The sequence below is a fragment of the Gopherus flavomarginatus genome, chromosome 1, assembly GCF_025201925.1.
Source record: "Gopherus flavomarginatus isolate rGopFla2 chromosome 1, rGopFla2.mat.asm, whole genome shotgun sequence".
NCBI classification, from domain to species: Eukaryota; Metazoa; Chordata; order Testudines; family Testudinidae; genus Gopherus; species Gopherus flavomarginatus.
Window position 1 is genome coordinate 993,703 of NC_066617.1, and position 13,799 is coordinate 1,007,501.

General features: G+C 47.8%; 1 protein-coding gene and 1 long non-coding RNA gene across 2 annotated transcripts in view; one reads left to right on the plus strand and one right to left on the minus strand.

Annotated features, from left to right (window-relative positions):
- SHANK3 (SH3 and multiple ankyrin repeat domains 3) overlaps positions 1–13,799 on the plus strand; it is a 673,138-nt gene that overhangs the window by 320,655 nt on the left and 338,684 nt on the right. The window contains exon 13 of the mRNA XM_050953559.1: positions 6,457–6,476. Coding sequence (XP_050809516.1) covers positions 6,457–6,476 — 20 coding nt within the window. The remainder of the gene's footprint in view (positions 1–6,456; positions 6,477–13,799) is intronic.
- The window catches only part of LOC127051377 (uncharacterized), a 105,767-nt gene that overhangs the window by 22,779 nt on the left and 69,189 nt on the right, over positions 1–13,799 (minus strand). The window lies entirely within an intron of this gene.

The window sequence follows — 13,799 nt, forward strand, 5'->3', positions numbered from 1 at the left end:
TCTTTCCTGTGCATCCCACACGTGGGTACACATGTGCACCATGCGCCTGGGTCTGGAGATTTTTAGTAAGTAGTGTCCATTGGGCCGCACACAGGTAGTTGTTTTCCTCATGCTCTGAACCGACGGCATAAGGGTGGGGCGTACCTGCACCTTTCCAATTCCTTCTTACCACTACGTGGCCTGAGTTGGGATCTTCTGTGTGCACGGCTTCTTCCTTCAACAGCTTCAGTTTGTAAATATATTTTAAAGAATTGTATTTTCTTGTAGTCTTTTTGTCTGAAATACTAATGTTGTTAGTTAGCTGTATTTCCCTGCCCTGGAGAAATCCTCCCTGGGAGCTGGGATTATGCCCAGAGCTCTGGGGTTCAAATATTGCATCTCCTGCCCCCATTCGTTTTCAGTGTGTGATGAACACCAGTGCTGCCTGCACTGCCTAGCCAAGGCTCACATCCTGGCTACATGCAGCATTTGCCGCTCCTTCCCTCGCAGCATGCATGGGGGTCGAGATGTAGAGAACACCTGATGGAGATGACTGTAAGATCTCAATCAGATCTGGGCTGGGGAGACCCCTGTACATCAGCCTCAGTCAACAGGCGGCACCCTTCCAAGCACAGGAGTCGAGGCCAAGACTTCCAGGCCTAAGGAGATGACTTCTTATGTGAGTAAGGGGCACTCTTATCAGCTTAGCGACAAACCTTCTTCCAAAGCTGCACTGAGGATAAGAGATCCCTCCCAGTCTCCTTCAAAGTCAGGAGAGTCCTTGCACTAGAGTCTTAAAGATTTAGGCCCCAAAAAACCTTCTGAGCAGGAGAAAGTGTCACAAATAGATCTGTCAGTTTGGGTACCGGTTCCAAGGTGTAAATGGAAAGATGTCCATCAGTCGCCACTCCTACCGACATCCAGACAGACTCTGTGCTGAGGTTATCACAGCCCCAGAGGGATCCAACATCCACTGTGACCAGAAAAGCTCTGGATCCAACGGCTCCACTAGCTGGTTCCCACGTACATTGGGGCAGTCCAAGGCCTATGTCTCTGTCACATCTTGGGGTGCACCCAGACCAATGAGGGGCTGTGTCACCGCCTGCTCTGTAATGCTGAGTGCCACAAAATGTTGCAATGCTGTGATTCTCCTGTCTGCACACTTCCAGCCAGCATAGAAGCGTGCAGTCTGCCGTGTGTCTGTGAGCTGTGCAGCCCTGGTTCAGTGCTCTGACCCCAACAGCCTGCCTTCAACATAAGTCCCACTCTCATCTCTGTCACCCAGTGACCTTACACAGGCATGGCCCCAACACACTCCCAGTCCTGAACTTTCCCAGAACTGTGAGCTCTGCAACATCCAGCCCTCTTCTGGACCCCTCAGAGAGTTAGTAAGGTTCATTTGGCTCCTCCAAAGATTCCCTACCCAGCAGCTTGCCACATTAAATGGAGTTAACGTTCACTTTAAATCACACCCAGCACTGGGTTGGTTTAAATGAAAAGTAAAATACGTTTATTAACAAAAGGAGATGGGATTTTAATTGAGTTCAAGCATAAAGGCTAGAGTAAGAAATGGTTACAAGCAAATAAAAGTGAAAAATGCTTTCTAGAGCAGTGCTTCTCAAAGCCAGTCCGCCGCTTGTTCAGGGAAAGCCCCTGGCAGTCCGGGCCAGTTTGTGTACCTGCCGCGTCTGCAGGTTCAGTTGATCATGGCTCCCACTGGCTGCTGTTCGCTGCTCCAGGCGAATGGGGGCTGCGGGAAGCGGTGCGGACTGAGGGATGTACTGGCCGCGCTTCCCGCAGCCCCCATTGGCCTGGAGCGGTGAACTGCGGCCAGTGGGAGCTGTGATCGGCCGAACCTGCAAACGTGGGAGGTACACAACCTGGCCCGGATTGCCAGCGCTTTCCCTGAACAAGCGGTGGAAAGGCTTTGAGAAGCACTGTTCTAGAGGCTAAGACTTAACAAAACAAGCCACGGCCTTCGTGCAAGGCAGTTTCCTTACCGGCCTGCCTTCCAGCAATGGCTGACCAACCCTCTGGTCAGGATCTCCTACAAAGTCCAGAGTGCTCGGTTTCTTTATCATCTCAAGTGAAAGATACCAGGGGCGGGGCGTTGCCCCTCTCTTCAGTGAATCTTTTAAATGGATTCTTCAGATGGTTACACCTCTCAGTAAAGTTCAGTCAAGCTGTGAAGAAGGAGACGTGGAGTCTCCTGCTAAAGGAAGTTTCATGCTGTTTACTTCCTCCGCTGGTGTTTGCTGAACTGCAAATTGATCTGTGCCTGCAGTCTCCTTCCTCTGCTATCTTGATGGTCCTGTGTACTTCTAGGTTGTTTGCATTCCCATTTTCTCTTAACGTACCCGGAAAATCCCATATTTCTTTCTCTAGGATGGAGTAATTTCAGCCTTACCTGACAGAGGCATTTTGGGAACATCATTCCCAATGTGGTTGTAAGTTTGAATTTGCCCTCCATACGTACATCACAAAATAATATTACTGATCAGTGTTGTTAGCTTTCTATTGATCTCTTACATGACACCTCTTAGATACCCCAACTCATGAATGTCACAAGCTGTTATGTTCAACTGATGAGGCAGCTGAAACTCCTACTGGATACCAGTCGCTCGCCTTCTTGCACTGGGGTGCTGTTAGGATCAGTCGCTCTGGAGGGTGTTTTCACTCTCTCATCTGCATTCCTCCCTCCTCTCGACTCTGTCTTTGTTCAGAGACATAGTTACTCCTCATGTGTTAAAAGCCAAGTGAGCTAGTTCTAGTTTCTTATCCAGCTCCAAAGTCACTGGGCACAGGGGGTGCACTAGGCAACATTGACAGCCTGTCACAATCCTCAGCTAATATACCATAGTGGTCTGACAGCCAGATAGAAACGTTACCTAGAGATTGTGGGGAGGAAGAACAGCCTCCAAAGTGCCTTCGTGTCAGTAGCAGACGTTTCTGCCGATGCTGTGAAGAGCAGAGTGAAGTGGGATGAGCTAAACCCCATCATGTTGCCAGAGAGAGAGAGAGAGAGAGAGAGAGAGAGAGAGTCTGTATTGCAGGGCCCAATAAATGAGTTTCACAGAGAGCATTTCCCCAATGAAACAAAGTTTTGTCAACATTGTGCTTCCTGCATGGTTCACACCCCAGCCTGTGCAAGGGGCGTCAGCCTCACAGCCTGATGTGATGGAGCTGGAGAAGCAGACTGGCCCCATGTGACCCTCCTCTCAGCTGAGAGATCTAATGGTGCCCAAATGTTTGCACTTACTTCAACCCCGCAGTGCTGGAGTGGGAAGACGGAGACACTTCCAGTAGACAAGCAGTAGACAACACTAATGTGGTTGACTTAATTACCCTCTCTACACACACACACAGGCCTCATAAATCATTTGAAAGCTTATGATGTCTTCTTTAAGAGGAGGTATGCCATGGAACTGTCAAGTGGTGCCGTTACCATAGAAATGAGGATTAACAATGACACCGTCAACATATTAGAATGACCACTTTGAAATATTTGCTATGGTTTCTGTTAGTTTAATGGCACTATGTATTATATTAAGACATACAATTAGATGTCTTTGAGACCTGAAAGCTTTGCAACAATAATCTAAAGGGTAAAACAAAATCTCATAATCAATGTGTTCAGGTATCATTGAAGTATAATAGTGCTGGTGACATTTCTAGTCTAGATAGATAATCATTATCATCATTCTGATGTCTGTTGACAGAGCATAGCTGATAATAATATATGGAGATAGACCTATCTTATAAAGGTGGTAGGGACCTTGAAAGGTCATTGAGTCCAGCCCCCTGTTTCACTAGCAGGACCAAGTACTAATTTTTGCTGCAGATCCTTAAGTGGCCCCCTCAAGAACTGAGCTCACAACTGTGGGTTTAGCAGGCCAATGCTCAAACCACTGAGCTATCCCTCCCCCCCCATCACAGCCTTCACTGGCTCGGCATGGACACAGTTCTGTGCAGGGAAGATTGTTTCGACTACAGATACCAGTGACCCCTTCTGGTACATGCATGAATAACTCAGACAGCATTGGGCCCTTGAAGCATACACAAAGTGGTAAATCAAGGTTGCAGTGGTGGTCCAATATTGGGTTCACTATGTGCAAAGACATCCAGATCTGTGTTTTTCAACATGGTCTTTTGACACGCTTGTTGGAACTGTCCTCATGCGGTGGGAGCTTGGCCAGTGACTTGCCCTTGTTAATGGCTAGATTGAGGCGCAAGCAAGTCACGTCTCTGAGGGGCTTCTTTCCCTTTCTGGTCATCCAGCACTGCTACCAACTTCCTTGCTGCAGAAATTGTGGCTTGTCTGTCACTTTCTCCCAATTTGGTAAGATCTCTGAAGCGGTAAGATGCCTTTGTTCAAAAAGGTCTCACAAAACTAAGTGATTGGGCAACAAAATGACAAATGAAATTTAATCTGGATAAATGTAAAGTAATGCACATTAGAAAAATAACCCCAACTATACATACAATATGATGGAGGCTAATGTAGTTACAACGCACCAGGAAAAAGATCTTGGAGTCACCGTGGATAGTTCTCTGAAGAAGTCCACGCAGTGTGCAGCGGCGGTCAAAAAAGCAAACAGGACGTTAGGAATCATTAAAACAGGGATAGAGAATAAGACAGAGAATATCTTATTGCCCTTATATAAATCCATGGTACGTCCACATCTTGAATACTGCATATAGATGTGGTCTTCTCATCTCAAAAAATATATACTGGCACTAGAAAAGGTTCAGAGAAGGGCAACTAAAATGAGTAGGGGTTTGGAGAGGGTCCCATATGAGGAAAGATTAAAGAGGCTAGGACTTTTCAGTTTGGAAAAGAGGAGACTAAGGTGGGATATGATAGAGGTATATAAAATCATGAGTGATGTGGAGAAAGTGAATAAGGAAAAGTTATTGAATTGTTCCCATAATACAAGAACGAAGGGTCACCAAATGAAATTAATGGGCAGCAGGTTTAAAACAAATCAAAGGACGTTCTTCTTCACACAGTGCACAGTCAACTTGTGGAACTCCTTGCCTGAGGAGGTTGTGAAGGCTAGGACTATAACAGTGTTTAAAAGAGAACTGGACAAACTCATGGTGGGTAAGTCCCTTAATGGCTGTTAGCCAGGATGGGTAAGGAATGGTGTCCCTAGACTCTGTGTGTCAGAAGGTGGAGGTGAATGGCAGGAGAGAGATCACTTGATCATTACCTGTTAGGTTCACTCCCTCTGGAGCACCTGGCATTGACCAGTGTCAGAAGACTGGATACTGGGCTAGATGGACCTTTGGCCTGACCTAGTATGGCCGTTCTTATGTGGGACTCCCCCCCCCGCCCCCCTGCCATTGATAATCTGGGTCTAGGACCAAGAGAAAGATATAATGGGGCTCGTGGATGGGGGCATAGACAAACACTAATGCAAGCTTCCCTAGTGGGTGCACGATCGGACCAGAGGGAAGAATTTACCTGCAGTGCATACATGGATCTGTAAAGCCCTATCCCAGTAAATGACAGGAACTAACAGCAGGGCCACACTGATTCAATGACAATAGCATTAGCAGACAAATTAGAATACCTGTTGATTATAGGACAGGATTGGCCAACCTTTCAGTACATTGTTTACAAACTGACCCAAGCCAGCATTGAGCCCTGGGACAGGCCCAGTCTGGGGTCTCCAAATACCCCCTGGAGGAGATGTCCTGGAGACCAGGGACGGCTGACGCTGGCCATGGACCTCGAGACCATCCTATAAAGGGGAAGCTTTATCCAAAAGCAGCATGACGACAACCCAAGGCTCATCCCCCCAGCTCGCCCCTCCTTGTCCCATCCCCCAAGGCCCTGCCCCACTCGCACTTCTTCTCCCCTAAGGTTGCCGCTGCTCAGGCCTCTTCGCCCCCTCCCTCAAGGCGCTACCCAGCAGCCACTCATGCCTATATGCTCCGGTCTCCGCCCTGAGCAGTAGGTTCTTGGGGGAAGAGACGGGGCAGGAAGAGGAGCAGCATGGGCAAGGCCTCAGGAGATGAGGACTAGTGGGTGGGGGCCTCAGGGAGGAGCGTGGGCAGGGTTACAGCCCGGACTCCCTTTTGGTGGTGGCACTCCAAAGGTGGCACGCTGGCATGCCTCCAGAGGGAGCTGCCCTGCATCCTGTTTATGGAGGCTGCTACACCAGCCGTGTAATTTCTGGGTGTGGCACTGAGCCAGGAAGGAGCATACAAATGCAGATTTTCTTTTCTCGGGAGATAGGGAATGAAGAAATGCTCAGGCAGGAAACCTTTCTGTACTTGAGGGGCACAGGTATGTGATGGGATGCCCCCATTCCACTGACAGCAAGCATACAGAGTGCCAGTCAGCACACCTGCAGAGCATGCTCTGCCTGGAGAAGGGGAGCTGACAAAGTTAAGGTGGCTGCAGAGCAGGGGGAGGAGTTTGCCCTAGAGGAGAAGCTGCTAAGAACTGCTAGGGAGCCCAGGAGCCAGGGGAGCCCAACTTGAGTCCAGTCTTCTCTTCCTCTGCCACCCCTGGTTAGGGCAGGTAGACACTACCGCCCTCCTCAGGTCCAGCTACAGGGCACTGATGGAGCAGCAACAGGGACTGGAGGTAATTGAACTCAGAAAGGACCCTGGGAGTGAGCTCAGCTCCCATGGAGAACAGTGAGCTTAACCGGGAGTGGGGGTTCCAGAGGGGTCCAGGGCAAGAGACCTCTCTCAGGCGGAGAGTCAGCTGACTGCAAACGTAGGAGCATGTTAAACAGAAGCTACTGTAGTTAGACATTCTAAAATCACCCAGTCCAGATAATCTGCACCCAAGAGTTTTAAAGAGCTGCTGAGGCACTCTGTGACCATTAATGTTGATTTTCAATAATTCTTGGAGCCCTGGGAAAGTTCCAGAGGACTGGAAGCAAATGTTGTCACAATATTTAAAAAGGGCAAATGGGATGGCCCAGGTAGTTGTAGACCTCTCAGTCTGACACTGATTCTGGGGAATGTAATAAACCAGTTGATATAGGACTCTGTTATTAAAAAAAATTAAAAGAGGGTAATTAATCCCAATGAACAGGGGCTTATGGCAAATAGATCTTGTTAAGCTAATTTGATACCTTTGTTTTGATGAGCTGACAGGTGTGGTTGATAAAGGCCGAAGTGTTGATGCAGTATACTTAGACTTTTGTGAGGCATTTGGCTTAGTACTGCATGACATTTTGATTAAAAAACTAGAATACAAAACTAATGTGACACATTAAGTGGATTAAAAGCTGGCCAACATAGGCCTTCAGGGAATTGTCATTGAACAGGGGTGATTCTGGTGGGTCCCTGCTGGGATTAGTTTTTGTCCCTACGCTACATAAAATTTTTATCAGTGACCTTGAAGAAAATGTAAAATCATCCCTGATAAAATTTGCAAGTGACACAAAGATTGGGAAAATAGTAACTAATGAATAGGGCAGATCACTGATACAAAATGATCTGGATCGTTTGGTAAACTAAATACAAGCAAACAATATGCATTTTAATAGCCCAAATGTTTGGTTGTACAAAGCATGTAGGCTGTACTTATGAGATGTGTGACTGTTCTGGGAAGCGGGGATTCTAAAAAGGGCTTGGGGATCATGGTGGATAATCAGCTGAGCATTAAAAGGGGCTACTGTGATCCTTGGATGTATAAACAGGGGCATCTCAAATAGGTGTAAGGGGAGGTTATCTTATCTCTGTATTTGGCACTGGTGCAACCTGGCTTTTCCATCAGATCAAAGGAGGGTTAGAGTTAGGGACCATAAAAATAAAGCAATACAAAAAAATGAGGATTTCACAGCCACAGCTATTGATAAAACAGGAGTACTTGTGGCACCTTGGAGAGTAACAAATTTGAGCACAAGCTCTTGTGGGCTAAAACCCACTTAATTGGATGCTTGCAGTGGAAAATACAGTAGGAAGATATATATACACACAGGACATGAAAAAATAATGTGTTGCCATACTAACAACAAGAAGAGTTATCAATTAAGATGGGCTATTAGCAAGAAAAAAAAACACACTTATGCTCAAATAAATGCATTAGTCTCTAAAGTGCCACAAGTACTCCTGTTCTTTTTGATGATACAGACTAACACGGCTGCCACTCTGAAACAGGTTACAAAATGTTAATTCTCACCCTAATGTTATGTAAGGCAGGTTGCAAAGTTTCTGTGGTTCAGAGTTCCAGTTATATTCCTTTTCAGACTGGACCCCTGTCTCAGTCTGGACTCCCCCCTTGCCTTCCCTTAAGGTGGCTTTAGCAGTCTCTCTTCTTGGGCAGACATGCCATGGAGAGGAGGAGTCCCATTTGCCTTCCTCCCCACCCTTTAAGAAGATTTACATAAGGCGGGAATCCTTTGTTTCCCAAACTTGATCCCCGCTTCCCTTCCAGTGGAAAGTTACAAGAAGTCCCAGGTAATGTTTAATCTCAGATGACAAGACCACCTGACTCAGTAGTATCACAGCATCCATGAGTAAGTGGCAGTATGGAGTGTCCGCAGGAAGGCCAAGCTTTTCATAGTCCATTGTCCTCACTGATGGGCCATCCACCCTGTCTGGCTTTTCCATTGTTGTACCTGAAGTGTTAGCAGTGGGTGTCACCCAAAATAGTATAGTTGAAATACAGATACATAGTCAATATTCCTAACTTCAGATACAGGCATACAGACTGGACAATCACATTCAGTAAATCATACCCTTTCCAACAATCTCACATGAGCCATCTTGCATAAAGTATCTCAGTTATGTTGCATTCCTATCATAAGCATGAAGGATATGGAGTGAAACACCACACTTCAGTAGGATGAACTGTCTAGGTCAGATCAGAGATGAGCGATGGAAGAGATCCGCCCAGGGAAGGACTCTGGCCTATAGTTACTACATTGCTGGTATTACTCTAATAGTTATAGGAGCAATGTGCTCACTGTTGTACAGAGCGCAGCACTGGAGACAATTCTTGGCCCAAGTGTTTGCAGCCTAAGTGACAGCTGTGGGGGAGGCCGGTAGGGGGCAGGAGTCAGCAGCCCTAGAACTCACTCCCAGTTTATGTCTTACGTTCCTAAAGGCTCAAGCTCCAGTGTATCGGCCAGCCACCTGAAGGGGTCAGGAAGGGATTTCCCCCACCCCAGTGTGTGCTGGGTTTTTATCATCTCCTTCCTCTGAAGCATCAGGATGGGCCATGGCTGGAGATGGGACAATGGGCAAGGTGAGCCAGGGCTCTCAGGAGCTTGGCTGGCCGATTCTTGTTCGCAAGCTTGGGGTGTAACTGATTGTCATATTTGCAGTTAGAAAGGAATTTTCCCCCAGGTCCAACTGACAGTGACCTTGGGAGTTTTCACTGTCCTCTGCAGTGTATGGAGGCGGGTCACTTGCCAGGATTATCTTGGTACTTCTCACTTAATCATTACCCTGCCATAGCAATGGCCTTAGGCCTTGAGGCATCTTGGTTCTTCCTGTTCTCTGCCAGAGGCATTTCCACTCCCTGGGTGCTGCACTGCATTGGTCTCTTTTTGGTTTTAGGTTTAGTGTGCAGATGCTGGCTAGTGATTTTAACTGATTTGGTCAGAGAGACTCCCCTCAAGACTGTCGCTTGATGAGCTGGGATACCACTGAGAAAAACCCTTCTGCTAGGACAGGCACTCATCCACTCCTGTCATGCTGAGTTAGACAATCCAGTCAGCTCCAGCACAGACCCAGAGGCTAGGCCACACACAAGAACAGCCATATTGGGTCAGACCAAGGGTCCATACAGCCCAGCATCCTGTCTGCCAACAGGGACCAATGCCAGGTGCCCCAGAGGGAGTGAACCTAACAGGCAATGATCAAGTGATCTCTCTCCTGCCATCCATCTCCACACCTCTCTGCAGTTCATTGAAACAGATTCATTCAGCCCAAGGGCTTCTCAGTTAACAGGGACTTTCCCAACACCCAATATTCAGCCTTTCTGGGAACCTGAACCCCAGATAAATCCATTGTACTCTGTATAAAGCTTATGCAGGGTAAATTCATAAATTGTTCACCCTCTATAACACTGATAGAGAGATATGCATAGCTGTTTGCTCCCCTAGGAATTAATCATTTACTCTGGGTTTATTAATAAGTCTTTTGTTTAAGTTGTTTCAAGTAATAACAGACAGAAAAAAGTAAGTTACCAAGCAAAATAAAACAAAAACATGCAAGTCTAAGCCTAATACTTTAAGAAACTGATTACAGTAAGAAACTGATTACAGGCAATATCTCACCCTCAAAGATGTTCCAATAAGCTTCTTTTACAGACTAGACTCCTTCCTAGTCTGGGCCCAATCCTCTCCCCTGGTGTAGTCCTTGTTAGTTCCAGGAGACGTCTCACAGACATCTCACATGTGTGACAAATCTGTCCTTGTCTCCATGGGTCCCACATTTCCTGGTGGATTTCACTAGCCTCAGAGGCTCACTGTGACCCTCCATGTAGCCCTTCTTGCTCTAGAGGCAGGGGTCACAGCCTACTGAGCCATTTTCATCATAAGCCAGCAAGGGAGGTGAGGAGAAACTATCCTCCCTTTCACAATCTCTTGTCTCCCAGTCTCAGTGATTAACCAGGGGGGCAAAGGGGGGAGCCCAGGCCCACCCTCTACTCCAGGCTCCAGCCCAGGGACCCTAATAGTAATAGCAGTATTTAGAAACAGGACACGTACAATTCCCAGGTTACTTCCCCACGGCAGCCCCCACTTCCTCAAGCTACACTTCACCCTTACCTCAGGGCCTCCTTCCTTATGCCTGATATGGTGTGTACAGCTCAGTCTCTCCAACAGCACAACTTCTCACAGCTCCTGCCATGCACACCCAGCCAGCTAACTGGGAGGCTTTTAACTAGTTTCAGCCAGCCCCTGATTGGTTTCAGGTGTCTTGATTAACCTGGAGCAACTGCTGTTTGGTTACCATGGTAACAGGGATTTGTTTAGCCTGGGGTTAACATACCTGTTTCTCACTACTTTCCTAGAGCCATCTGGCCTTGCCCTGTCACCGGTGGTAAGCAGGGGTTTTCTCATGACTGGCAGCCCCTTTTTTCCTGTTTCACCCCCTTTTATAGCTTTGTCTCGCTGGGTCCCCATCTCTCCTTCTAAGTGGAAAAGTACCAGGTTTAAGATAGATTTCGTTATCAGGTGACATGGTCACATGTCACTGTAAAACCCCTAGTCTCTATTCCCCATGGACTGGCCCACACGTAGGCAGGGAGGCTTTCAAGTAACTAAGGCCGTTTACAACTGATTGTTTCTGGAGCAACCTTAATGGCCTCCACTTAATATGTTTATATCAGTGAAACAAGTTTATATCTTACTTTCCTAACTTCAGACATAGAAATAATACATGCAAACCAATAGGATGAACACACTCAGTCGATTATAAACGTTGTAATGATACCTTACAAGGGACCTTTTGCATAAAGCATATTCCAATTATATCATATTCACATTCATAAGCATATTTTCATAAAGCATATGGAGTGCAACATCACAGAGATAGCAAGAGAGGATTATATCCACTGCACCTTTCCCTAGGCCCTCTTTATTCCATCAGAGAGAATCCCATCCTTGGTCACTCCCCTTCTAAGGTAGGGCTGAAGGTTCCTTTGGAACCAAAGATCTGCATCAGGTGGTGTGGCGAAGTGAGAGTTTTCTGTAATATTTTTAGGAATGATTTGCATGGCAGTGACTTACCTCAACTGGTGTTGTACTTAGTGGGTGCAGAAGGGTTAAAATGCTTGTGGGGCAGAGCAGGAGACAAGAGGTGTTTGTGGTCATGTAACTGTCTGGGGCGGCATGAATGGGTTGTTCAGGGCTGGCTAGAACCCGCCCATATCAATGGAGAATCCGGAATGACAACAGAAACCCCAGCAACTGAAGAACTGACACCTAACACTGGGAAGCTCTGCCAAGTGGAAAACGTGGACTCAGCAGAACTCTGCAGAAGGAGGACAATGGACCGAGAGGTGTCAGAGGTGAAAATACAGGAAACTCTCACCTGGGATTGACAGACAAAGGGACAGACACAGAGAAAAGAAACCAAGATGATTCCTACAGCAATATGGCTCAAGGGAACCCTGCTTTAGCCAGTATGGACTGTGTCCTAACCTTTATTTCTTGATGGTGTGACGAAATGGGAATATTTCATAAAATTCGTCTGGGTCCTGTTTATGCCTCAGTTCCTGCTATATGTTGCATTGCTCCATCCCAGTGGGTAGGAAAGGACAGTTTGCTTTCAGAGCAGGCAAAGTGGGTGTCACCCAGCTATCTGGGTATTAGTCTTCATATCAGTGGAGCATCTAAGAAAACAATGGCAAATCCAGTCACCAGGACATTGACACCTAGCAACCAATATCCCTGAGGAAAGAGGGTGAGCAACATTCATTGGCTGGAGAACAAAGGACTGGAAAGGCAAGAGTTGGGGGATCAGAGTTGGCTGCTGGAAGGAGTAGGTGCTCTCACCTGGTGTCTGACCAAAGAGATCAGACAGAGGGAGATGTACAGAACTTGGACACTGAGGGTCACTACAGCTTAGCTGGGCTCTGGATGACCAGAATTAGCCATGCTTTAACCTACAGTTCTCTAGGCTACCCAAAGAACGTCCTGTGCTGTGGGCCAGTGAACTAATAAACCTGACTGTTTTGACCACACTGTTTGAGTGTCACTGCAAGTGCCTGAAAAAGTGCATTAATCCCTGAAGAGTGGCCAAGTCTCCATCAGGGTCTGTCTCGTTAGGACTCGCTGAATGGAGCTCATGGTATGACACAGGGGTCTGCAGGCCCAGAGGTCCTGTGTCAGGACAGGAGGCAATGAAGTTGTGTGATTTATCCTGGACGAAGAGTGAGACTCCTAGGGGGTCTGTCACATTGAAGGGTTCCCCCTAGAGACTGTTGTAAATCTGGGGGCATGGCCCTGATGCTGTGGGCCTGTGAGAGATGGTAATCTCAGCACGTCCTGACGCTGTGTTCTTCTTTGAGTGATTGCTCAGGTGTATTCCACTATAGGTGTGCGTGCTCGCCACATGCACTGGTGCCAGAAGCTTTTCCCTTAGCAGTACCCGTAGTGGGAGAGCATTGCTGCGACCCCTAGAGTGGCACCTCTATATCGTGCCATAAAGAGGGCTGTGCGCTCCCCCCCACCCTCAGTTCCTTCTTGCCGCCAGTGAAGGTAGCTGGAACCTCGTGCTCCAGCTCTGCTGTAGCGCTTCTAGTCTTAGTAGTACAACTCTTCTTCGTAGATCGTTTTTTGTAGTTAGTTGCCTGACTCGGGGCATGCCCCATGCCCCAGGCCTCAAGTCATGCGACTCCTGTCGCACTTCTATGCCCAAAGCGATCCACACTCTCAGTGCCTTCGCTGTCTGGGCGAGACTCACGTAAGTGAGCGTTGCAAAATCTGCAGATCGTTCAAACCTCAAACGAAGAGTGAAAGAAATATTTGACTCCAGCCCTGCTAATGGAGTTGGCATTGGCCCCAGCCCTGGCCAGCTGATCCGACTCGGCTCCGGGCACCGCATCATCAGTGTGAAGCGAGGCTCCATCCACCAGTCGGCACCGCTCCCCTGCAAAGAAGCAAGGGAATACTCAGCAGTGCCGAGAGGACAGAGGTGAGGCTGGACCCGAGTTGGGCAGCCCATGATCCCCCTCAGGAGCCAGACCTCCAACTCACACTGAGTGGAGTAGGCCGGTTCCGTCCGCGCGTGCCTCTCCTGTGGTGAGAATGCTGTTGACACCAGAGGCAGCACAGGCAGCACGTGACATCCTCACCCTTCCAGTGCCAGGTGCGTCACCTGACACGGGCCCCTGATCC